A 26,274-nucleotide genomic window follows, 5' to 3' on the forward strand; every position below is an offset into this window, starting at 1 on the left:
TAGGCATTTAGCGAAGCAAAAATAACTTTCTCTTAGAAAAACATAACGCCTGTCTCAGGCGCTTTCCCACGCAGCTTTGCTCGTGGACTTCAGGTTTGTCTAGGTGGGTGTTTGCACGGCCCTTGAACTACCCATTCCCCAGCAGACGGCTTGATGAATGAGCCCAGTGGCTCAGCACACCAGAGCGGCAGGGGTCGGGGAGTGGGACTGAGGCCGAGGGCTCCAAAGCAGCAGTGCAACAGGCAAGTCATCCAGGGATTGCCCCTCCGGGTCCCTCAGAATCCCAGCTCTGCCTCTTACTTGCTGCAGGACCTTCCAGAAATCACTTACCGTCTCTAAGCCTCAGTTTCTTCATCTGTAAAATGGGAGAATAATTCTGTATCTACCACATAGGGGTGTTGAAAAGATTAAATGAAATAACGTATATAAAGAGTTTAGTATAGTGCTAAGCAAATATTAGCTGATATGATGATGATGACGAATAATAGTTTTTTTTTTTTTTTTTTTGGAGACAGGATCTCGCTCTGTTGCTCAGGCTGGAGTGCAGTGGCGCATTGCACTCTGCCTCCTAGGTCCAAGCGATTCTAGTGCCTCAGCCTCCCGAGTAGCTGGGACTACAGGCATGCACCAACACGCTCAGCTAATTTTTGTATTTTTAGTAGAGACGGGGTTTCCCCATATTGCCCAGGCTGGTCTTGAATTCCTGGCCTCAAGGGATCTGCCTGCCTTGGCTTCCCAAAGTGCTACTATTACAGGCATGAGCCACCGTACCTGGCTGATGATGAAGAATACTTACCTTTTTTGTTTTTTTTGAGATGGAGTTTCGCTCTTGTTGTCCAAGCTGGAGTGCAATGGCATGATCTCGGCTCACTACAACCTCCACCTCCTGGGTTCAAGCAATTTTCCTGCCTCAGCCTCCCGAGTAGCTGGGATTACAGGCACACGCCACTGCGCCCAGCTAATTTTTTTGTATTTTTAGTAGAAATGGGTTTCACCATGTTAGCCAGGCTGGTCTCGAACTCCTGACCTAAGGTGATCTGCCTGCCTCGGCCGCCCAAAGTGCTGGGATTACAGGCGTGAGCCACCGCGCTTGGTTTTTTTTTTTTTTTTTTTTTGAAATGGAGTCTCTCTCTATTGCCCAGGTTGGAGTGCAGTGATGCAATCTCAGCTCACTGCAACCTATGCCTCCCGGGTTCAAGCAATCCTCCTGCCTCAGCCTCCCGAGTACCTGGGACTACAGGTGCATACCACCACACTGGCAAATCTTTGTAGTTTTAGTAGAGAAGGGGTTTCACCATGTTGGCCAGGCTGGTCTCGAACTCCTGACCTCAGGTGATCCTCCTGCCTCGGCCTCCCAAAGTGCTGGGATTACAAGTGTGAACCGCTGCGCCTGGCCTCTTATCTCTACTATCTGTGTCCAGACAAGGAGCCCGAGGCCAGGAGCAGAATCAATCCCCAGGGAATAGCAGGAGCTTGGTAACAGACCAAATAGGTAGGGAAGTGGTTAACTCTGTCTCAGAGTTTTTAAAAATTTTGCTTTTATCATGATCATGATTTCTAATTGACACATAATAATTATACCTATTTTGGGGGTACAGTGTGATATTTTGATATATGTATACAACGTGTAATCATCAAATCAAGGTAATTAGCATATCTGTCACCTCAAACGTTGATCATTTCTTTGTATTGGGAACGTTCAAAATCTGCTCTTCTGGCTATTTGAAAATATACAATAAATTGTTAATTATGGTCACCCTACAAGGCTACAGAATACTAGAAATGATTCCTCCTTTCGGTACTTTTGTATCCCTGCCAACCTCTCCCTAACCTCTCTCTTTCCTGCCCTTCTCAGCCTCTGCTGACCACTATTCTGCTTTCTACTTCTGTGAGATCAACTTTTTTAGCTTCTACGTTTGCATGAGAACCCGCAGTGTGTGTGTTTCTGTGCCTGGCTTATTTCACTTCCCATAATGTCCTCCTGTTTTATGCATGTCGCCACGAATGACGGGATTTGGTTCTTTTTTTATGGCTGGATAGTATCGTGCATATATACCACCTTTTCTTTTTTTTTTTTTTTTTTTTTGGAGACGGAGTCTTGCTTTGTCACCAGGCTGGAGTGTATTGGTGCGATCTCAGCTTGCTGCAACCTCCGCCTCCCGGGTTCAAGTGATTCTCCTGCCTCAGTCTCCCAAGTAGTTGGGACTACAGTGTACACCACCATGCCCAGCTAATTTTTTTTTTTTTTGTATTTTAGCAGAGGTGGGGTTTCACCATGTTGCCCAGGCTGGTCTTGAACTCCTGCGCTCAGGCAATCTGCCCGCCTTGGCCTCCCAAAGTGTAGGATTACAGGTGTGAGCCACTGTGCCTGGCCTATACCACCTTTTCTTTGTACATTCTTCTGTTTATAGACTCAGGTTCATTCCACACCTGGGCTGTTGTGAGCAGTAAACACAGGAGTGCAGATGGCTCTTCAACAGGCTGACTGCCTTTCCCTCGGATATGTACCCTGCAGTGGGATCACTGGGTCATGTGGTTGTTCTGTTTCTAGTGTTTTGAGGGCCTTCCGTGCTGTGTTCCATAGTGGCTGTGCTCACTTACCTTCCCACCAATCGTGTCTCAGGCTCTTGAGCAGGGAGATGAGGTCAACCAAAGCACTGATGAACCAAATTGCAGTGGTGATGAGCTGGGTGCCAGCTCAGCCGAGTCCTCCACCTCTTGGGGTCTATGAGCTCCCCATGTGTTACACATTTTTGAGTTCATTCAGTGCCAGGCCATGTGCTGGGGCAGGCCAGTGGTCAGGGTGCGTGTTAGAGCCCAGCCAGAGGCCTCTGTTCTCTCTGGGTCAGAGGTAGGCTTGGCCTGGGGAGTGAGTTTCTGCTCATCATGTGGAGATCTTGATCACCCAGTGGAGCTCCCGGTGGCTGAGCCCTCTTTCTGAACTTTCCAGCCATGAAATACTGCAGGAGCCATGGCCAGATTCCAGTATGCCCCTGGAGGCTCTTGCAGGTATCTTGTCCTTTCTTTTCTAATGTCCCAGAGAAAGAGGCCAGCACTGGGAGGAGGCAGGAGGTTTGATTGATTGATCTGCGCTGGATTTTTTTTTTTTTTTTTTTGAGATGGAGTCTCACTCTGTCGCGCAGGCTGGAGTGCAGTGGCACGATCTCAGATCATTGCAACCTCTGCCTCCCGGGTTCAAGTGATTCTCCTGCCTCAGCCTCCAGAGTAGCTGGGACTACAGGCGCACGCCACCACGCCTGGCTAATTTTTATGTGTGTGTGTGTGTGTGTGTGTGTGTGTGTATATATATATATATATATATGTATATATATATAGTAGAGATGGGGTTTCCCCATTTTGGCCAGGTGGGTCTTGAACTCCTGACCTCAAGTGATCCGCCCGCTTTGGCCTCCCAAAGTGCTGGGATTACAGGTGTGAGCCCCCACACTGGCCTGCGCTGGGTTCTGTAGGTTGGGTTAGAGCATGCTGTTGAGATGAGATCCCAGCCCTGGTCCCTGGGAGCCAAATCACTGATGCTTGGTTGCATGGCCATGGGTGGAACCCCTTGTTCTGGACACTTGTCTTCCAGGAATGTACCACGGTCACGAGCAAGAAAGGGGAGGAACGAGGATGGGCCAGGTGCCCTGTCTCAGTGCTGGAAAACAGCTCCATGCATTTGTCTTTCTAATGAGTGAGAATAACATTATTATAGTAATTGAATAGACCAGGCAGATTTACGCTGAAATGCTGTAGTCTGTCCCCATTGAAACTGTTATTTAGTTTGAACCAATGATGGAAGCTGCTAATCCATTATGTCACCAAGTAATCTTATTCAGAAGAGTTAAGACTTAAGACACAGTCTTAGAGCGGAGTGGAGCAGTGGCTTAGCTGGAAGGCCGGTTGGCTCTGTGATAGGGAAACTTTCAGTGCTCACAGACTGCTGGGGGATTTCTTAGCATGGATGGTTTAACACGCCCCTGTGCTGGGCACTGTGAGACGGGGCTCCTTCTCTTCTTGGGCTTACCGGGAATTCAGCCAACACATGGGACCCCTTATTACACAGTGTATCCTCCCAGTAGCACCAGTTTTTGGTCCAATTCAATGGTCAGTGTTTACTTTTTTTGTTTTTTTTTGAGACAGTCTTGCTCTGTCACCCAGGCTGGAGTGCAGTGGCGCAATCTCGGCTCACTGCAAGCTCCGCCTCCCGGGTTCACGCCATTCTCCTGCCTCAGCCTCCCGAGTAGCTGGGACTACAGGCGCCCGCCACCATGCCCGGCTAATTTTTTGTGTTTTTAGTAGAGACGGGGTTTCACTGTGTTAGTCAGGATGGTCTCGATCTCCTGACCTCTAGTGATCTGCCCACCCCGACCTCCCAAAGTGCTGGGATTACAGGCTTGAGCCACCGTGCCCGACCAATGTTTACTTTTTATGACTGTGTAAATGTTATTTATTGTTATGTGAGAGGGTACCATAATTATGTTTTCTTTGTTGTATAACTTTTCATGTTTCTTGGAGTTAATGATTAACTCCTGTTTCTGCCATTAGCTTTGTTTTCTATGGACCTATCTTTCTTTTTCTTTTTTTTTTTAATTTTTGAGACAAGGTCTCACTTTGTCACCCAGGCTGGAGTGCAGTGCCACATTCATGGCTTACTACAGTCTTGACCTCCAGGGTTCAAGCGATCCCCCTACCTCAGCTTCCCAAATAGCTGGGACCACGGGTGCTTGCCACCATGCCTGGCTAATTTTTGTGGAGAGACATGGTCTCACTATATTGCCCAAGCTGGTCTCAAACTCCTGAGCTCAACCAATCCTCCCGCCTTGGCCTCCCAAAGTACTGTAATTACAGGTGAGAGCCACTGTACCTGGCCTATTTTTCTACTTTTACTTTTTTCTACCACAATTACTTTAATAGATGGCCCCTCCCTACCCTCCCCCATCTCCGCCAAGCTTGCATCCATCAGATAACCTGTCAATTCCATTCTTTCCCCCAGGAGATCTCACTTCCAGAGCCCCCCATCCTCTAGTGATAGTATCCTCCCAAGAAAGGGTGCAAGGGAATGAATTTTTTTGAGCTCTTGCATATTTCAGAATGTCTTTATTGGTTGATAGTTTGCCTGGGTATGAAATTTTAGGTTGAAAATAATTTTCTTTGAGAATTTTGAGAGTTATAACATCATTGCCTACTAGATTCCAGAGTTGCTGTTGAAAAGTCTGATGATATGCAGATTCATATTTCTTTTCTTTTCTTTTTCTTTTTTTTTGTTTGAGACAGAGTTTCACTCTTGTCTCCCAGGCTGGAGTGTAATGATGTGATCTCGGCTCACTGCAACCTCTGCCTCCTCGGTTCAAGCGATTCTCCTGCTTCAGCCTCCCAAGTAGCTGGGACTACAGTCATGTGCCACCATGCCTGGCTAATTTTTGTATTTTTAGTAGAGACGGGGTTTCACTATGTTGGCCAGGCTGGTCTCGGACTCCTGACCTCAGGTGATCTGCCCGTCTCGACCTCCCAAAGTGCTGGGATGACAGGCGTGAGCCACCACACCCGGCCCAGATTCCTATTTCTCTGTATATGGTATGTATTTTTATTTTCTCTCTGGTGTCACTGAGAATTTTTCATTTGCCCAGGTGTTCTGAAATTTCCTGACACTGTTTGGGATGGATCTTGTGTCTTTACTGTGCTGTGTACTTGGTGGACCCAGAGACTCAGGACCTTCAGTTCTGGAAGATGTTCTTGTACTATTTCCCTGCCAATCTTTCTGTTATGGTGAGACAACAGCCATTTTATTATGCTCAAGTTCTGTGGGTGAGGAATTCAGCTAGGGCGTGTTGGAGATGATGGCTTCTCTCTGCTTTCACAACGTCTGGGACCTCATCTTGGGTGGCTCAGATGGCTGGAGATGACTGTGACGGTCCACTGGGGCTGTGTGTCCGGGAGCTGGGCTGTGTTCTCATAGCATCTACTGGAGCTGAGATGCCCAAGGTGGTTTCTTCATGTGCATGGACTGGGATGTTTGGAGCATCTGGGCATCTCTCTCCATGTAGCCTCTCCATGTTCCCAGCTGCAGCATTGACAGTCTCAGTCAGGCCTTTCACGTGCAGGCTTGCTTTCTCTGGAGCAAATGTTCCTAGAGGTAGAGGTGGAAGCTGTCCTGTGACTCATTCCTGAAAGTGAGGTAATGTTACGTCTGTCTCATTCTGTTGGTCAAGACTGAGTCAAAGGGCCAGCCCAGATTCAAGAGGGGAGCACACAAAGCCATCAGCACCAAGAGATGCCAGCTTTGGATACCAGCTGCCAGCTCCCCTCCCCTTTCTCTTTCTGGGAACTTTCTTGGTCGGCTATTTGATCTTTTTTCTCTTCCCTCTTTTGTTTTCTGTATCTTTATGTTTTTGTTCTACTTTTTGGGAGATTTGCTCAACTTAGTCTTTTCATCATATTTCTTTTTCTCTTTTTCTTTTTTCTTTTTTTTTTGAGATGGAGTTTTGCTCTTGTTGCACAGGCTGGAGTGTAGTAGCGTGATCTCGGCTCACTGCAACCTCTGCCTCCCGGGTTCAAGTGATTCTCCTGCCTCAGCCTCCCAAGTAGCTGGGATTACAGGCACCCGCCACCAGGCCCGGCTAGTTTTTTTTATTTTTTATTTTTAGTAGAGACGTGGTTTCTCCATGTTGGCCAGGCTGGTCTTGAACTCCTGACCTCAGGTGATCTGCCTGCCTCAGTCTCCCAAAGTGCTGGGATTACAGGCGTGAGCCACCGCACCCAGCCCCCTTACTGTTATTTTAATGGGCTTCAGAAGAAGTGGGATAATAAATGCGTGTGGTCAGTCTGACAGGTTCATCCTGGAAGTCTCAACAGGCTTCAGAATATCTCTATTTATATCTCCTAAAGGAAGTGAGGGTACATACTTATCACTGCTGAAACATGATTTTTTATTGTGATAAATGTTATACATCCACACTGAATGAATCATAAGATGAACGCCTTTCCTCGCCATCCAGGTGAAGGGCGTTTACGGGCTGGGAAAATGCTGATAGCCCACACCTTGTGACTCCTGGCTTTTGTGAGTGGTTTCTGAAGCTGCCGGAGGCCGTGACCTTGTGCGCTGGCTGCCTCTGCTCTGACCATGACGCCGCTCCCCCCACGGAGGCCAGGCAGTGCCAGGCAGAGCCGCTGACTGCGCGTGGGAGGGGAACTGCTCCGTCGGCAGTTTCTGAGTGACGGAGTGCGTTTGAAGGGCTGGGTGCGCAGGCACCTGGCTTGGTGATTTCTTCAGCGCAGGGGAGGTGGAGCCTCTGCCACCCCCTGCTTGGCATGCGCTCTTCCCTGAGCACCGCCCTTCCAGCCCATCCCAGCAGGCTGCCTTCTCACCTCTCCTTCCCTGCCCCTTGGAGGGCTCCTGTTCATTCTTGCTTTATGAAAGCCGGCCAGGCGCTCATGTCTGTGATCCCAGCACTTTGGGAGGCCGAGGTGGGCAGATCACCTGAGGTCAAGGGTTTGAGACGAGCCTGGCCAACATGGCGAAACCCCGTCTCAACTAAAAATACAGAAAAAAAAAAAAAAATTAGGCCGGGCATGGTGGCCCATGCCTGCAATCCCAGCACCCAGCACTTTGGGAGGCCAAGGCAGGCAGATCACCTGAGGTCAAGGGTTTGAGACCAGCCTAGCCAACATGGCAAAAACCCCATCTCTACTAAAAATACAAAACTTAGCCAGGCGTGGTGGTAGGCACCTGTAGTCCCAGCTACTTGGGAGGCTGAGACAGGAGAATCGCTTGAACCCAGGAGGCGGAGCTTGCAGTGAGCCAAGATCGCGTAACTGCTCTCCAGCCTGGGTGACAGAGCGAGACTCCGTCTCAAAAACAAACAAAAAACCCCCTAAAACCCCAAAGCCCTACATGCTGTCCCTGAGGGCCTCCACCCCTCCCATGGCCTCAGCTTCCACCTCTGTTCTTGTTACACCTGTCTTTCTGCTTAGGTTTTAGTGCTGTTCTGATCCCATTTGGGTGTCCCAGGGGCCCCTGGCTTGCCATGTGTCCAGAAAGAGAGCCTTATCATCTGCCTCTCACAAAGCGACTCTCCTCCTCCGTCTGTATCACGGCTGAAGCGTCCGTCATTCTGTTTTCTGAAACCCAGGTTACTTGGTGTGTTTAGCTCTCAGCCCCCCCTTTACTTTCTGTCACCAAGTCCTCTTAATTTTGCTCCCGAAATGCCTTATGACTCTCACCCTTTCATGTCATTTCTGTGGCTGTGAGTGCAGTGGAGGGCAGCGCCCCTTGGCCCCGTTTCGGTCTTCCCCCGGCTCCTCCCTTCCAGCCGCTCCGTTCTCTCTCTGCTGCTTGCAGAGTCCTCCAGCAAAGCTCTGCAGGTCATGGGCACCCTGCCTCGGGCCCCTTGGCTTCCTCCCTTTGCCCTCGAGAGAGAGTTCAGCATGCGGCGCCTTTTCCCAGCGTCCGCACCGCGCCGGCACTGTTTGTACTGTGTGTGTGTCACCTGTCTCAGGCCCACAATGTTTTCCTTCAACCGGCTCAGGTGTTACAACTTCAGTGGACTTGTTTCAGAAGGCACCTTTACGTCACTACCATAAAAGGAAAATCAGGGTGGCCTGCCACAAAGAGGGCCTCTGTCAAAGCTCAGTAAGTGACTGTTACAGTGAAGACCACCCCAGGTGCCCTCGGGGGCCCGCGGGGAGGCAGGCGTCCGCTCTGGGAAGCCGTGGGCCATGGGAACTCCTCCCCAGCGGGCCTCTTCTCCTCCTCAGAGGCAGTGTAGCACCGTGGTAAACGCCACAGACCCTGGGGCCAAGCCTGCGCCCAAGCCTCGCTCTGCTCCTTTCCAGCAACATGATCTTGGCCCGCTTAACCTCTCTGAGCCTCATTTTCCCTGCTGTAAAAGGGGTTAATACTATTTCCTTCAGTGGATTGTGGTATTAAATAAGAGAGTGTACATGGATCACTTCACACAGTGCCCTAACCCTTGAGGCCTGTTTGCTGGCATTTGCTCTTCCCCGCCACTTTTTTTTTTGAGACGGGGTCTCGCTCTGTTGCCCAGGCTGGAGTGCAGTGGCACGATCTCGGCTCACTGCAACCTCCGCCTCCCGGGTTCAAGCGATTCTCCTGCCTCAGCCTCCCGAGTAGCTGGGATTACAGGCGCCTGCCACTATGCCTGGCTAATTTTTTGTATTTTTAGTAGATACGAGGTTTCACCATGTTGGCCAGGCCGGTCTCAAACTCCTGACCTCTAGTGATCCACCTGCCTCGGCCTCCCAAAGTGCTGGGATTACATCTGTGAGCCACCGCGCCCGGCCTGCCCTCCCCTTTTGCCAGCCTGCTGTGCCCTCGAATGGTGTGATGTGTCTCCTGGGCATTGCGACACTGGTGGTCTCTCCGTCATGCTGGTCACGTTCCTCTGCGTCCTGCTTCTGTGCCCTCCCCTTCCCCGCTTCTCCCGTAGGTCACTGCTGGCCTCTTCTCGAGGCCTAGATCAGCCGTTGCCTCCTGTGCGATCCCGTAGCTGGTCTCCCAAGGAGAGCCAGACCTCTCCTCCCTGTGACCTCATGGCACTTGATTCTGTATCTCTTGTTTCACCCCATCACCCCACAGTCCATGTTTGGCACTTGGGTCTTTCAGGTGGGTGTGCCGTGCCTGCAGGATGGTTTTCTGCATTTTGCCTGGATCATTTTCTCAGATGCTTGTGAATCGCACAGACGTCGCCTCCCATGCTGAGACACCACCCTTGGTCCCCGAGAACTCAAAACACACAAGAAGACGTTTGGCCAGTGTCCCCTCCTCGCTCCCTGCTGTGGTACTTGGGCCAGGTGGAGCTGGCTTCCCATGGCAGTGGGAAGGAGCACCGGAATGGGAGTCAGAGATCTCAGGGTTGAGGTCCAGCTCTCGTATTTTCTGACTCTGTGACCCCAGGCCCACATAGAACTCGGAATCTCTGCTGGCTTGGGTGTAAACCATAAAGCACGCATCAGTTCTAAAAGCTGCTTGTGCAGTAAAGGCTTATTTTCCCAGGGTGAGGATTTGCCCACGTGGGTAGATTGGTCCATCGCTCTGAGATATGTGCACGGGGGGGCCCCAGGTGCCCCCAACCACAGGGCTGTGGAGGGGCTGCAGAGGTTCTCCCGGGTGGTCTGCCCGTAGGGTCCTGTTCCTCCCGCCTCCTGCCCTTTTTCCTAGCCCTGGTGCAGTTTAGGACTTCAGGTCCTGTAGGGAAGGACAGTGCTGTCCTCATCTAATGCACCTGGAGGGCGGCAGGAGTGTCTTCTGAAGCTGCAGCCCGAGTCTGGCCCGGGCCTCCCCTTGTGCCCACGTGCAGCCCCAGGGTCCTGCGCAGGGTGTAGCCTGCAGCAGAGACTCCAGCCAGCTCATCTCCTGCACAGCGTGGGCCTCCTGCTCTCTGTCTGCTCTATGCAGGGGACCAGTAGCCCCCTTTGACCCTCTCCCCCTTCTGTCCCCTCACTTGAGGGCCTTGGCACTTTATAAACGGGTGTCCAGGCCAGGCGCGCTGGCTCATGCCTATAATCCCAGCGCTTTGGGAGGCTGAGGCGGGTAGATCGCCTGAGGTCAGGAGTTCGAGACCAGCCTGGCCAACATAGTGAAACCCTGTCTCTAATAAAAATACAAAAAATTGTTTGGGCGTGGTGGTGCGTGCCTGTAATCCCAGCTGCTTGGGAGGCTGAGGCAGGAGAATTGCCGGAACCCAGGAGGCGGAGGCTGCAGTGAGCCGAGATTGTGCCATTGCACTCCAACCTGGGCAACAAGAGCGAAACTCCGTCTCAAAACCAAAAACAAACAAACAAAAAAACAGGTGCCCACTAGCCAGTTGTGCTTCCTGACACGTTCCTCCTGGAGACTTTTTTTTTTTCTTTAAGATGGAATCTCGCTCTGTTGCCCAGGCTGGAATGCAGTGGCACGATCTTGGCTCACTGCAACCTCTGCCTCCTGGGATCAAGCAATTTCTGGCTAATTTTTGTATTTTGAGTAGAGATGGGGTTTCACCATGTTGGCCAGGCTGGTCTCGAACTCCTGACCTCAAGTGATCTGCCCACCTCAGCCTCCCAAGGTGCTGGGATGACAGGCCCACCATACCCAGCCCCTCCTGGAGACTTGCTGCCCACTTCCCATAAGCCTGGGCCGAGGTGATTTGGAAGTGCGGCCTCTTCCTTGGAGAAGAGAAGAGAGGCTCGCTGTGGGGTTTGGGCGGTTCCCTCGGCTCTCCAGCCTCCACGTGCTTGTCTGCATAATGAGGCTGTCGGGTGGCATCTGGTGCTTTCTCCCACGGCTGCTGCTCTCTGCATCCGTGAACCCTGGGATTGAAGTAGGGGTGGGGATTGCCATTTTTGCATTTTCTGCGGAGTCTTTTTTCTTTTTTTTTTGAGACAGGGTCTCGCTCTGTCCCCCAGGCTGGAGTGCAGTGGCATGATTATGGCTCACTGTAGCCTTGATCTCCTAGGCTCAAGTGATCCTCCCACCTCAGCCTCCTGAATAGCTAGGACTACAGGCATGCACCTGGCTCATTTTTAAATTTTTTATGGCAATGGGGTTTCACCATGTTGCCCAGGCTGGTCTTGAACTCGTGGGCTCAAGCCATCCTCCTACCTCAGCCTCCAAAGTGCTGGGATTACAGGTGTGAGCCACCTCACCTGGCCAACGGGGGAGTTTTGAATCACCAAAGGTCTAGAGTTGGTGCCCCAAATCTTGGAATCCTCTCAGAGTATGTGCTGGGATGGGCTGTGACCCCGAGGTCAGCCCTGCCAGGTAGGAACAGGTGCGCAACACCTGCTCCTTCTCAAGCTACCCATTCACTCCACCTGTTGGAGCCTTTTGTTCCTGAATCCAATGTCCTCTTCCCTCCCCCACACTCTGCCAGGTCTGCTGGGCTCATGCCCTTTCTCCCTTCCACACTGGCCCCAGCACAGGCATGAGGGTCATCAGTGCCCGCATCTCCATGTCTGTCCCCTTGGGGCTTGGAATTGAGCCATGTGCATATACCCGGGGCCTGGCGGTTCCCACATGGCAGCTGGGCTCCCGTGTCCCTGCCTCCCAGCTTAGCATCCACAGTATGTGGGGCAGCGAGTGCCCAGATCTGAAGATGTCCCTGCCCCCGTCCACCTCTGCCTTCTGATCAGCTTTCTGCCTTGGCCCCTCCTCCTCCGTGCCCATTCTTCCCATTGATTTGAGCCTTGGCAACAAGGCGACCAGCCATTGTGTTTTTGCAGCGTACCAGGCACTGTGCTGAGTGCTTTCTGGGCCTTCCTCATAACGCCCCATGAGGCGGGGAGTAGTCACACCGTTTTACAGATGAGGAAGCTGAGGCATGGAGAGGTGAGATAACCTGACCACACAGTGAATCAGGAGTGGTGCTGGAGTATTGATTAGCAGGAGTATTGATTAGCAGGAATATTGATTAGCGATTGCATCCCGTTCCCCTCTCCCTGCAGCCCCTGGCAACCTCTCATCACCGTTCTGTCTGTGGATTTGCCTGTTCTGTGGATTTCATGGAACTGGAATCACACAGCATGTGGCCTTTTGTGCCTGGCTCCTGTCACTCAGCACCGTGCGTCCTAGGTGCATCCGTGTTGTAGCATGCATCAGTTCTTCATTCCTTTTCTTTCTATTGTCTTTATAGTCATAAGCTATCAGTTTGTTTTTATTTTTATTTTATTTTATTTTATTTTGAGACGGAGTCTCACTCTGTCACCCAGGCTGGAGTGCAGTGGAGCGATCTCGGCTCACTGCAAGCTCCGCCTTCCGGGAGCTTCTGCCATTCTCCTGTCTCAGCCTCTCGAGTAGCTGGGACTACAGGTGCTCGCCACCACACCTGGCTAATTTTTAAAATATTTTTTTTAGTAGAGACGGGGTTTCACCGTGTTAGCCAGGATGGTCTCGATCTCCTGACCTCGTGATCCGCCTGCCTTGGCTTCCCAAAGTGCTGGGATTACAGGCGTCAGCCACCGCACCCAGCCACTTATTTTTATTTTTTTGAGGTGGAGTTTCGCTCTGTCACCCGGGCTGGAGTGCAGTGGCACAATCTTGGCTCACTGCAACCTCTGTCTCCCAGGTTCAAGTGATTCTCCTGCCTCAGCCTCCTTAGTAGCTGGGATTACAGGCATGCGCCATCATGCCTGGCTAATTTTTTGTATTTTTAGTGAGATGGGGTTTCGCCATGTTAGCCAGGTTGTTCTCGAACTCCTGACCTAAGGTGATCTGCCCGTCTCGACCTCCCAAAGTGCTGGGATTACAGGCATGAGCCACTGCCCGTGGTCCTATTTTTATTTTTGAAAATTAATTATTTTTGCTTCATTTCTTTTTATGGGTGAGCAATATTCCACAGTATGGAACAACCGAATTTTATGTATCTGTTCGTTGGCGGATGGACACTTGGATTGCTTCCCCCTTTTGGCCATTATGAATCATGTTTCTTGTTCCTTTTGGTTTGGTTTTCCCAAGAAGCTCTTTGCAGCCCAGCTGTCTGTATTCCTCTAGCTTGGCTATTTGGAAAGCAAGAGAAAGCGTAGCTGAGCGTGGGTGGATGGCTGGGAGCGGGTGTGGGGAGGGATGCAGAAAAGGGGAGTTTCAGGCTTTGGGAGAACCCTGTGTGGAGGGGGCCTTACACCTGGCCCCAGAGCCATCTGCTGCGAGGTGAGTGTTTTTCCTGTGGTTGATTATTAACCAATGGTTATGATCCTGAGAGTAGATCCCCAGGCTAGAACTGGTGCTCATTTGAGATGCCAGAAATGTTTTCCAAGGCATTTAAATGGCCTTGGACTCTTGCTTCTGTCTCCACTTGGAGACCACATCAACATTTTATGAGTTATAGTCATCATCATCATCATCATCATGGTCTACATTGATATAGGACTTCATGTTTTATGCCACAGCTGTTATTTTTTTTAATTAATTAATTCATTTTTTTGAGATGGAGTTTCGCTCTTGTTGCCCAGGCTGGAGTGCAATGGTGAGATCTCGGCTCACTGCAACCTCCCCCTCCCAGGTTCAAGCGATTCTCCTGCCTCAGCCTCTCAAGTAGCTGGGATTACAGGCACCCACCACCACGCCCGGCTAATTTTTGTAGTTTTAGTAGTGACAGGGTTTCACCATGTTGGCCAGGCTGGTCTCGAACTCCTGACCTCAGGTGATCCGCCCACTTTTGCCTCCCAAAGTGCTGGGATTACAGGCGAGAGCCACCTCGCCCAGCCACAGCTGTTATTTTTAACTCCTTGGTACTTTATTACCCCTATCTTTGCAGATGAAGGAAACAAGACACAACGAGGTAACTTAACCAAGGCCTCACAGCTGGGTAGCAGGCAGAGCCAAACTTGAACCCAGGAATCCCTTGATTCCGAGTGTAGGGTGCTCTCCATAGCGATGTGTGAGACATGACGGTTGCAGTGACCTCAAGATGGTCTGAGGCAGAGCCCTCCGAGGGTGGGGAGGCGAGGAGCCTGCAGGCCTGGGTGCTGTCACAGGGGCTCCGCCAGGGGTCTGTCCAGCTCCGTCTGGGTGAATCATGGCCTTTGACTTCTCAGCTTCCACTCCAGGCCCCTTTGACCATTTCCTCCAGAGATTTGCATTTGGCCAACGCTAGCTAGGACGCGTCCTGGTCTCCCTGAGCCTCCCCATCTGCCCTTGGATCTCCTGTGCTTCTAGGGAGGAAAAGAATCCCAGAGCAGGGAACCTCAGTGCCATGTGAGAATGGGCAGGGCCTCCAGGACTCCCCCAGGTGGCAGAGGCTCTCTGACCTGCCCTTCCAGCCTGCCCTTGCCACCCTTCTCTTTGAACTGAGTATGTAATCTTCCCCTTCTCTTCCTCTGGCTTCTCTCCATCCTCCTTTTCCTTTCTCTGCTTTCTGTCCCCATCTCCAGCCCCTCCTCTCATGGGTCCTTGTGGGTCCCTGGGTGGGTCTGGGGCCCCGTGTCGTTAGAGTTGCAGGCGAGTATGGGGCTGGGTCGCTTGAGGGCTGCAGTTTTCAATCTCAGTGCCATGACACGTGGCAAATAGATCCCTGTGGGTCACAAAGAAGTTGTCACCTCGGCTAAGGATTTACCTTTTGCTTCTAATGAGAGCACATTCAAGGTTATCCCTTGATATAATCACATCACTTTCACCTCCTCGTGTGTGATATGTTTGCCTGAGTGGGAGAAAAAGGGATAAAACTGCATCAAGCACCGCGTCACTTAACTCTATCTTATCTCGGTGCCAGCTGGTGGCTGGGCTGGGCTGTGCCTGGCTGTCCTTGGGAGGGTGGCTCATGTGTAAATGTCATTGTCCTGGGGCAGGACAAGGCTGAGCATAGCTGATCAGAGCAGGGGTGGTGAGGCAGAAGCAGGATTTCATCTTCACTGTTTTTGGCTCTCTAGGCCAAGGCTAGAACCTGGGGCCTGGGCACTGCATTCATTTCCTAGGGCTGCCATTACCAAGGACCTCAGATGGCTTAAAGCCGCAGACATTTATTATTTCAGTTCTGGAGGCCAGAAGTCCAAAATCAAGGTGTCAGCAGGGCGACGCTCCCTCTGTAGGCTCTAGGGAAGAATCCTTCCTCGCCTCTTCTAGCCTCTGGCGGGGTCGGCAAGCCTCAGCATGCGTTGGCTTGCAGCCGCATCACTCCTGTGTCTGCCTGAGAACACAGGGCGTTCTCACTGTGTGTTTCTTCACATTGTTGCCTTCCCTTCTTTTTTTTTTTTTTGAGATGGAGTCTTGCTCTGTCATCTGAGCTGGAGTGCAGTGGCGCGATCTCAGCTCACTGCAACCTCCACCTCTCGGGTTCAAGCGATTCTCTTGCCTCAGCCTCCCAAGTAGCTTGGATGACAGGCACACGCCACCATGCCTGGCTAATTTTTGTATTTTTAGTAGAGACGGGGTTTCGCCACGTTGAACAGGCTGGTCTGGAACTCCTGACCTCAAGTGATCCGCCCCCGTCTCAGCCTCCCAAAATGGTGGGATTACAGGCATGAGCCACCGCTCTGGGCCCAGTTCAGATGTTTTTGAGGGTGGCAGTCATGCCTGCTGCCCACCCTGGCACCCCCTCTGGAGTCCTGGACACAGCGCTGGAGCTTGCATGAGGCTGGTCACCACTGGTGCTCATGTCTGCTCTAGCGCCTTCCAAGCTCCCAGGCATCATTCAGGAAATCCTTCTGGTCAGAAGTTGCCGTGTGCTCTGACTTGAGAGTCTGCCTCGCTTCCTAGAGACTGGCCCCAGGAGCTTATCCAGCGTCCAGTAGAGACCGGCCCCAGGAGCTTATCCAGCATCCAGGGGGAAAAGGCAGGGGAGAGGGGCTCAGCTCAGGGAGTGTTGGATGCTGCGCCCTTTTGACCGGGACTCAGGGCCTTGAACAATAATCATATGTGCCCTGGTGCCATGAGCGTGGACACCTTGTGCCTGATGGGGAAAAATAGCATGACTGTGTGTATGAGCGTCCCGTGACCGGTGATGTTAAAACCAGCTCTGTCCTCCTCTGGACTGTGTGTTTCTGGAGAGCCAGGGCTGCTGTCCATCAAGGTGCCTGCGAGCCATCTCCAGAGGCCCTCTGCTAAGCCCAGAGTCGCCCTATAGCATCTGGTGGGGGCTTGTTTTACTTCCCCTCCCTGCGTGCTTTTCCTTGCTGGGCTCCTAGCCTTACAGGGGAGCAGCTGTCATCCTCACCATGGGCCCGAAGAGGACCTGAGGGTGATGCCCTCCTGCTTGATCATTCTTCCTTTCCCCCATCATGGCTCTTAAAGGCCAGGCCCATTGAGGAGGAGCTGTGGCTGCTTGGGAGAGGGCCAGGTGGAGGAGGCGGTGAGCCTGTGCTGGACCCAGCTCTGTTGTGCACACAGGCAGGTGAGTGTCTGGCAGAGCAGCCAGACTGGAGCCTACGGTGGTAATGTCCAAGGCCGTACATGGAAGGAGGCTGGCAGCTCTAGCTGAGAGGTAGCAGGAGCTGGTGCCTGCTTTTGTGTGTGTGTGAGTGTGTGCACACACCTAGGAGCTATCTCAGCCCTGCTGGTTTCTTGAGCCAGTTACAGCCTGGATCAGGCGGGAGAGTCCCCGCTCTCCGGCCATCAAAACTTACATCAACAAGGTCCAGGAAGAAAGAAAGAGGAAGGGAGATGGGGAGCAGGAGACAGGGATTGCCAGGTTCAGATTAATGGGGTGGAATGGATTCTCTGCCAAGCCAGATAGTCCCCAGGCCCCTGATGTGGCTCCCTAGTTGGCCACAGGGAGGGCTGGTCAACTGCAGGGGCAGGCAGGGGTACACATGACCCAGGCCTAGCCTGGAAGTGTTCTCAGCCTGGTCCTGCTCCGTGGGCTACAGGGAGCCAGGCAGGATGGGGTCTGGGCCTGGAAACCTGGAGGGCTGGGCTCTGTAGGGAGGGTGGGTTTCTGTCATGAAGAAGGTGTGGGGTTGGAACTGTCGCTTCGCTGGCAGGACTTGGGCTGGGAAGAGGGGCAGAAGGATTCTCTGGAGGTGGCAGTGGGGGTGCTTTGATCATTTACGCAGGACCTGCGGGTTGGGCTGACTCTCTCGGCTGCTTCAGAGCGGGGCTGTAGAGGAGGACACACTTGTAAAGTTGGGGGCTTTGACGGCTCAGCCCGGCCCTCTTCGGCTTTTAATACGCTTCTCCCAGCCCCTTCGTCCCCTCTTGGGTACAGCCAGGGCTTGTTTAGGACACTGGAGTCCCTCACCCGGGAATTCCCCAGGCTCTGCCCAGCTGGCCCTGTTGTGCAGCCGTGGCTCTGAAGGCTGATCCCATGCCAAACAGTCTGCCTGGTGATGGGACCGCACACAGCACTCCCCGGTCACCAGCGAGGGCCAGATGGAAAGTGGGGAGTGTGTGAGCGCGGCAAACTTGTCGCAGTCATGTTGCCATGGTGACACAACTCTGTTTAGCTGCCTCTCTACCGTCCTAGCCCACATGGACTAAATTAAGTTTTACCTGCGGTTGCACGGCAGGCAGCCCTGTCTCCCGAGGACAGCTTTTTGACCAGGGCCTGTGTGTGTGTGTGTGTGTGTGTGTGTGTGTGTGTGTGTGTGTATGTGTACGTGCAGAGGGGCTCAAGGGAGAATGAATCCACGTTTCTCCCCTCGTCTTCTCACACCCAGCCCCAGTCCTGGGTCTCTTTAGCCCCGTGGTTCTCAGACTTTGCCATGCAGCAGAATGACCTGGAGAGCTCGTTGGAGCGCAGGTTCCTGGGCTCATCACTGGAGAGCCTGGTGTGCACCTGCAAATGTGCATGTCTTTCGAGTTCCCAGGTGCCGCTGGTCGTCCAGGGACCATACTTAGAGTAGCACTGCTTTAGATTTTGGTGCATTGGAGTAAAGAAAATGCTCTCAATTCTGGTTTCTGCATTGTATTTTTTTTTTTTAATGGGAAACGGAGTTTCATTCTTGTTGCCCAGGCTGGAGTGCAGTGGCGCCATCTTGGCTCACTGCAACCTCCACCTCCCAGGTTCAAGTGATTCTCCTGCCTCAGTCTCTCTAGTAGCTGGGACTACAGGCGTGCACCACCACGCCCAGCTAATTTTTTGTATTTTTAGTACAGATGGGGTTTCACCATGTTGGTCAGGCTGGCCTTGAACTCCTGACCTCAGGTGATCCGTCTGCCTCGGCCTCCCAAAGTGCTGGGATTACAGGTGTGAGCCACCCAACCCAGCCTGCATTGTATGTTAAACTGTGTCCGAGAGCCCAGTCACTCTTGGAGGAGAGAAGGGAAGGCGCAGGCAGGTCCTCACTCACCTCTTTTGGCCTCTTCACAGGAAGCAGGAGCTGGCCAACAGCTCGGATGCGACCCTCCCAGACCGGCCGCTCTCCCCTCCTCTCACGGCACCTCCCACCATGAAGGTAAGAGGCTTCGATTCAGGAAGGCAGGGAGGGGAGCGTGTGGGGAAGTTGTGAGGCCTTGCTGTGGCTTTGGCTCCAGGCCCAGCAGCGTCCGTCGCAGTGGGGCTGTGGAGTGTCCTGACACCTCGGAGGAGGTGACGTTCAGTTAAGCTCCAGTTAAGCACCAGTGCGGGGGAAGCGTGACAAGAGACTCAGGGTGTCTGTGTCAAGGGGCAGTGAGGACATTGGGGTTGAAATGGGGTTGGCAGGACTCTTGGTAATTGGTAGTGGAGTTTGGGAACAAGGGGCCCAGCCAGGAGGAAGTCAGGGGATAGAAGGTAGCTGCCCAGAAGGACTGCCTGGGGCTGGGCTGTGGCCCTCCTGGGACTTGAAGGGCATTTGCATGCTGGTCTGCCGGCCTCTGGCTGGCCCTTCTGAGCTGGGCCTGTTCACGCCAGTCCCCGTGGAAGGGTTGGCTGGAGGTTCGGGTCGGGGTGGCAGTTATTGCCCTTTTGAGCCGGGCTTGTTCACGCCAGTCCCCGTGGAAGGGTTGGCTGGAGGTTCGGGTCGGGGTGGCAGTTATTTTCTTATCAGCACTTCCTTCGTGAGCCTTTTTCCTGGGGAGACCACAGTCCAGGCCGCTAGGCCCAGGACCTTCTCAGTCCTGGACGGGAGCCGAGGGAGCAGTGCCCTTCTGCCACCATGACCTTCCCCCATCACTTTTCAGTCCGATGCCTCGGCAGGATGGCCACACAGGCCTGAGCTGGTCGTCAGAGAAGACTTTTGGCTCAGCCAGTGTTTCTGCATAGGCTGGCATGCACGCTCTCCCTCCCTCCCTCCCTCCCTGCCTCCCTCCTTCCTTCACACTCTGTGGAGTGAGTGAGGACTAGTGCTGAAGAAGTCACCTGCCTCCTGAGTCATTTGAGGGGACATCTAGGCCAGCTCCTCTCTGTCCTGGGGCTGTGCTCTGAGTGGCTCACAGGGAGATCATCAGGCATCTCTTCCTCACTGCTCTGCATCACCCCTCCTCTTCCCTGAACCTAATCTTTTGCAAGATGACAACCCATAGGAAGCAGATAAAACCCATCCATCTTCCTGTTGTTGTCCTGTATCCGATACCCATCACATACAGAGCCACGTGGTATGCCTCGAGGAGCCTGTGTGTTGAGGGGTAGCCAGAGCCTGCCCTGGGTGTGTTAAGTGGTCAGCGGTGGGCGGGGGGCAGGACAGGGTGCAGGGCTGACCAAGGAGAGCTGTGCTGTCTTCCTTGTGCAGTACCCAGAGGGCAGTGGAAGCCAGACCACCTTCACTAGCCTAGTGCCTGCCCCAGCACCCAGCTCAGTGTTGGTATCTGAGCCGGGTGCTGGGCCAGCTCTTTGCACAGGGTAATGCTAAGAAGCCTGTCACCATTCCGAGTGTCCCCTTGGTCTACAAAGGTGGCTGTGGGATGCTTGTCTCTGTCCTCACAGATGGCAGGAGTTTGCAGGGAGAAGTCTGACAGTCTCCTAGGAGGAGTCCCTGAATTCTCTTGGCAGATTTTACTTTCTCATGTACTCATTTAATTCATTTAATACCCAGTATTTATTTGAATTTTGTATTAGTTAGGACTCTTGGTTGTAAGTGACAGAAACATAACTCACTCTGGCTTAGGCATAAAAGGGTATTTTTTGCCTTTGTAATTGCAAGCATAGACGGCAGGCATGACTGCATCTGCAAGATCAGTCTCATTCCTTCTCTCTTCTGTGTTGGTTTCATTCTTTGTCAAGCTGCCTTTGTGGCAGCCGAAGGGTGGTAGCAGCTCCTACCTGCGAAGTAACCCCAGTGAAAAGAAAAGTATTTTTTTCCCCCAGTAGTTCTAACAAAGTCCCAGGGAAGAAGCTCATTGGCTGGCTTAGGTCACATGTTTGTCCCTGAACCAATTACCAGCACCAGAAAGATGAAAGGCTCTGATTGGCCAGACCTGGGTCTCATGACCACCCACCTAAACCATAAGAACTGAGAATGAGGTAGGGGTAGGTCCTAGAGGGAAATGGTGGTGGTACCATGAGAAGAAGGGGAAAGGATGTGGGGCAGGCAAGACCCACAGCTTTCCGCCACATGTGCGCATGCTCAGCCAGGCCCAGTGCTCGGTTCTGGGGACCTTGTAGTAAACCAGACATTGTGGTCCCTGCTCTCCTAGAGCTTGTCGTCTAGCTAGGGAGCCAAAAATGGAAAAATAATGTCAGGAATTAGGGCTGCACAGTTAAACGTGGTGAATATTCTAAAGGTGAAGCACAGCATAGCTCAGGGGGAACGTAAGGTTAGGAGGTGGGGGGACTCTAACCTTACGTTAGAGTCTAGACTAGACCCTCTAGTCTCGGAGAGGGTCAGGTAGGGCTTTTTGTTAGGAAATGATGTTTAAGCTGAGCCCTGAAAATTGGATAGGTGCTAGTTAGGCTAAGGTGGAGTCCGAGTGGAGGAGAGTGTTCTAGATTGTTGCTGTTCAAAGGGAGGCCAAGGGACCAGCAACACCTGCACCATTTGCGAGCCCCTTAGAAATGCAGAATCTCAGGTTCCACCCCAGACCACTGAATCAGAGTCAGCTTTTTTATTTTTTTGAGACAGAGCCTTGCTCTGTCACCGAGCCAGAGTGCAGTGGCGCGATCTTGGCTCGCTGCAACCTCCACCTCCTGGGTTCAAGCGATTCTCCTACCTCAGCCTCCTGAGTAGCTGGGATTACAGGTGCGCGCCACCACACCTGGCTAACTTTTGTATTTTTAGTAGAGATGGGGTTTCACCATGTTAGCCAGGCTGGTCTCGAACTCCTGACCTCGTGATGCGCCCGCCTCGGCCTCCCAAAGTGCTGGGATTACAGTCGTGAGCCACCACGCCTGGCCCAGAGTCAGCATTTTACCGTCATTTTCCGGTGATTTGTATACACAGGGCAGCTTGAGAAGCACTGCTGTGGGCCTCTGCACATGCGTTCAGGCAGCCGAGAGAGAGAAGGCGACACCAAGAGGAACTGGAAGGAGATCAGAACAGCTGGTGAAGCCGGAGTTAGTGTTGGAGAGGCTGGGCATGCAGGCAGGGACCAGATCAAGCAGACGCTTGGACATTCTGCTGAAGATTTTAGAGTTTATTCCTAGTTAAGAGCACTGGAGTCATTGACGATGTTACCCAGAGGATTAAGATGAGACCTTTGGAAAATCACCTGGCGTCATATGGCGAATGCGTGGCAGGGAACAGAGTGGAGAGGGGATGAGCTGAGGCTGCTGCAGGATCCAGGGGAAAGGATGGAAGCCTGACTCGGAGGGGCCGGTGGGGTTGTTTGGAAGTGGTTGGAGCTCAGATTTTGCAGGTGGTGAATTGATGAGATATGAGATTTGGGGAGAAGGAGGCGGCGAGAATGCCTCCCAGGTTTGTAGCCAGTAGATACATGGGACAACCATTCTCTGAGATAAAGGTTTGTGCAGGAGGGAGGATTAGGATTCAATTCTTCTTCTTTTAAATTAAAAAAAATTTTTTTAGGGACAGGGTCGTGCCCTGTCACTCAGCCTGGAGGATAGTGGTTCATTCTGAGGTCACTGCAACTTCGGGCTCAAGGATCCTCCCATCTTAGCCTCCCGAGTAGCTGGGAATATAGGCACGTGCCACCGAGCCCAGCTAATTAAAAAATTTTCTGTAGAGACAAGGTCTTGCTGTGTTGCCCAGGCTGGTCTGAGACTCTTGGGTTCAAGCCATCCTTCCGCCTTGACCTCCCGAAGTGCTGGGATTACAGGTGTGAGCCGCCACGCCTTGTCGAGGGCTCAGCTCTAAGCACTGAGTTGGACGTGCCTGAGGCTCAGAAGAACATTCTGTGCTGGAGGTAAACATCTGGGAGCCCTTCTCCTAGAGAAGGGAATGGAAGCTTTGGGATGAGTGAGCTCTCCAGGGAGAGGATAGAGCGGGAAGAGAGGTTCCTGGGGCGGCACCTCGAGGGAACCCCCCAGGTAAAGGCTGGTGCTGGGGTCTCTGCAGAGGAGGCTGGGCCAAGACACGGAGGGAGAAGCATTTCACGGTGGTGGGACCGGCAGCGGTGCCAGCTGCTGCTGAGAGGCCAAGTATGGTGCAGAGTGCACAGTGGCCACTGGGCTCCGTGGCCTGGCAGTTGCAGGGGATGTAACTCAGACCAGCCCTGGGAGGGGTGGGGCGGACAGCAGATGGCCGTGTGTTGAGGAATGGGTGGAGGTGGTCAGAGTCAGAGGGTGTAGACGGTACTCATGAGGTGGGGAGCCTGGAGTGCGAGGAAATGTGGAAAGGAGGGAGTGAGGCAGGGGTGCTCAGGAATCTGGACCACAGCAGGGATTATTTTTAACATATTCTTTCAAAAAATGATTTGTGAGCATCCACTGGGTGCCTGCCCCTGCTGCGCTCTCCCATGACAGGCTGTTGGGAGGGGCCTCAGGCAGGCCCGGAGCAGAGCAGCCTCAGGGAAAGCTCAGCAGCTGCAGTCAGGAGGTGTCCCTCCCTCCTCCTCCCCCGTGTTCTGTCCTTCTCCCCTTTGAGCTCAGCTCAGCAATTTCCCAGCCTGTGACTTTACTGCCCAGGCCCCAAGCACAAGGTCAGAGCTGGGAAGGGAGGAAGAGGTGAGGGATTGTCCTGGGGACTCAGACTGGGTGGGGGTCCTTCTGTGGTTGGGGTTGGGGGTCAGTGTGTGTGGTGTGCCTGGCCCGAGGGGTTCTCTTTGTGACTGTCATTTGGGTTCATTCTGTGGCTTAGCCTGTGGCCGCAGTTAGGAGTCTGTCTATGGCGAGGAGGTTTTTTCCCTTTGTGTGAAAGCTAACCACCCATGAGGGATTTAAAACCACAATCCTCACCTTACACCAGCCTGCTCACCACAGGAGTGTCCCATCACAAAAGTGATGACATTGATGAAATCATATTGCAGCTCCTGCTTGCAGGCTGTCCGATTCTTTCCTTAACTTGAGTTCCCTGAGCATAGCGACTGTGTCCTATTCTTTAGGGCCCCCAGGCCCTGGCTTAGGGTGGGGACCTGGGACTTGTTTATGGTTGCTGACAGTAAGGGACATCTCGGTCAGAGGAGGTTGTTCTGCTCCTGACCCTCCACTCCTCTGCTTCTGGCTGGATCCTATATCCCAGCAGGCCTGGGCTCCACCTGCCACATCCCTGTCCTAGGGTGAGGCCAGGCCTCTGCTTGGTTGACACATCCCAGGTTATTATAGCACACTGAGGCCAGAGACGCCCTGGATGGAGGCTGGCCTCTCTCCGAGGGTCCCTGGCCCTGAGGGTTCATGAATCAGTTCTCTGTTCTTTGAGCCTCGGGCAGTGGGAGAAGGCTTCACCTGGTTCTCTTGGCAGTGCGGGCTCAGGGAGGGTGTGGCAGGGGCACCCCTTTGGTTGATTAGCTTGGGAGTCACAGAAGATTAGGGATGGGCGATCCATTTCCTTTATAGGTAAACCAGAAGCCCCAAGGTAGGAAATGACTCTCCCAACGCAACGCTGTTCCTCCTCGAGTCAACAGAATAAGTTACATTTCTTTATTTTTATATTTATTTTTTGAGACGGAGTCTCACTCTGTCACCCAGGCTGAAATGTAATGGCGCGATCTCGGCTCCCTGCAACGTCCGTCTCCCAGGCTCAAGCAGTTCTCCTGCCTCAGCGCACCACCACACCCCGCTAATTTTTGTATTTTTAGTAGAGATGGGGTTTCCCCCTGTTGGCCAGGCTGGTCTCGAGCTCCTGACCTCAAGTGATCTGCCAGCCTTGGCCTCCCAAAGTGTTCAGATGACAGGCGTGAGCCACTGCACCTGGCCCACGATAAGTTAAATTCTAAGACCCAAACTAGTTTTGGTCAAGTGCTCGGCTCATCTCATGCTTGCTCATCTCACGCTTGCGGGCCCAGGGACGGCCTCTTGTGGCTCTCCCACTGGGAGGGGCTGGCTGGAGCAGTAGCTGGCCTCCAGCCTGAGAGTCTCTGCCGCGCTCCCCCCGGGCCCCCACCCTCACTGGCGTGCCTGCTGCTACCCGACCTATACGCACCCTCCCCCACCTCTTTGCTGTTTGTTTTCAAGGGGATTTTTTTTTTTTTTGCTAATATGAAGCTGATAAAAAGCAACCAAAGAGATGCTGACCAGATGGGCTGAATAAGATCCCAGTTCCCAGCCAGAGCTCAAACTGGCTGGTGCCGGGTGGGCTGGGAGAGGGACTTGGGGCTGCGTCTGTGGGAATACCGTAGGTGGTTTCCAGGCCCACATTTTTTTTTTTTTTTGGAAGCTGATTTTCATGCCCCAATGGATCAGCAGGCATTTAGGGAGGGGCAATTGTGTGCCCAGAATTGTGCTGGGTCCCCTGGGTCACATCGAAGCTGCAGTCCTCCACCCTCAGAGAGCCTGCCATCTACAGGGGCCCTCACTGAGCCGGAGAAAGCAGATGGCTCAGTGTGACAAGGCTCAGATGTGAAATGTGGCTTCTCAGTGGGGAGGAGAGGAGGGGGAAACGCTATGTGGGGAGGTGGGGTGGGATGGGGCGGGGTGGGGCAGCCGGAAGGGGCCCTAATGGCAAGCATGGGGGTCAGGGTGACCCCGTGGGACCATAGACAGTAAAACCTTCCCAGGCCCCGTGAAGTAAAGGGGTTGATTCTCCTGATTCTCTCGACACTCATGGGAAGGACACAGGGCATTTCACTGAAGTTCACTCTGCTGGGACTTGACCTGACCTTGTCCCTGGAGCCGTACCGGGCCCTGAGCTGGCTCGGTCAGCTGGGAGGTGGCCCTTGCTCAGCCTTCCACACCCTTCTTTGTGCAAGTCTGAGGGCAGCCCCTCTCAGACCTTCTCCTTTCCAGAAGAGGATAATGTACGCTTGGAGTTCCCACTGCAGGGACCAGCAGAACGTCTTGTTCCTCCCTTGCTCCTTGGCACGTGGCTCTCCACGGCCAGGAAATGCCCCCACCGCCTCTATGGTAGGTAAGGCAGGTGTGCAGGCTTCCTATGCCAGGGAAGAGGATGGAGATCAGAGGAGCCTCCTCCTTGCCCCTCTCTATCCCTCTGGGCAGAGCTGGGCTGGGCCTCCCTTTCTGGCTCATGGATTACCCACCGGCCACCCTCTCTCCCTGGGGTTGGGGGGTGGTGTCGGGGGGCTTCTGTTCCAGCTCGTAGCACAGCCCCCGGCCTGATTTCGTCTCTCCTTTTGCTCCTGGTTCCTGCCTCCTGTCTTCTGTTAGGCTGTGCAGGGAGACTTTCCCCTCATCAGGGTTGAGTGACAGTGTCAGCCCCCCATACATCCACCGGCTCTGGACAGATGAAGGGAGGAGGCATTTGTGGGAGGGTTGATGGGAGCCTTTCTGGGCTGGGGCAGGAAGGGCTGAAGGACATCAGCAAGGAGGTTTGGTTTTTCCCTCTTCAAGAAAACCCTTTATAGGGACAGGAGAGGACAGATATATATTCCCTCCATCCCTACTGTTGGAGGGAGGCCCTTGCTGAAGCTCTGTGGGTCCT

General features: G+C 53.1%; 1 protein-coding gene across 11 annotated transcripts in view; it reads left to right on the forward strand.

Moving 5' to 3' along the window:
• Positions 1 to 26,274, forward strand: part of RAP1GAP2 (RAP1 GTPase activating protein 2) — a 287,489-nt gene that overhangs the window by 136,055 nt on the left and 125,160 nt on the right. For all 11 annotated transcript variants that reach the window (XM_016931197.4, XM_054669907.2, XM_016931192.4 and 8 more), the window contains one exon: positions 18,738 to 18,822. In XM_016931197.4, the coding sequence (XP_016786686.3) occupies positions 18,738 to 18,822 (85 nt within the window). The remainder of the gene's footprint in view (positions 1 to 18,737; positions 18,823 to 26,274) is intronic.

Source organism: Pan troglodytes, chromosome 19, assembly GCF_028858775.2.
Source record: "Pan troglodytes isolate AG18354 chromosome 19, NHGRI_mPanTro3-v2.0_pri, whole genome shotgun sequence".
In the NCBI taxonomy this organism is placed as follows: Eukaryota; Metazoa; Chordata; class Mammalia; order Primates; family Hominidae; genus Pan; species Pan troglodytes.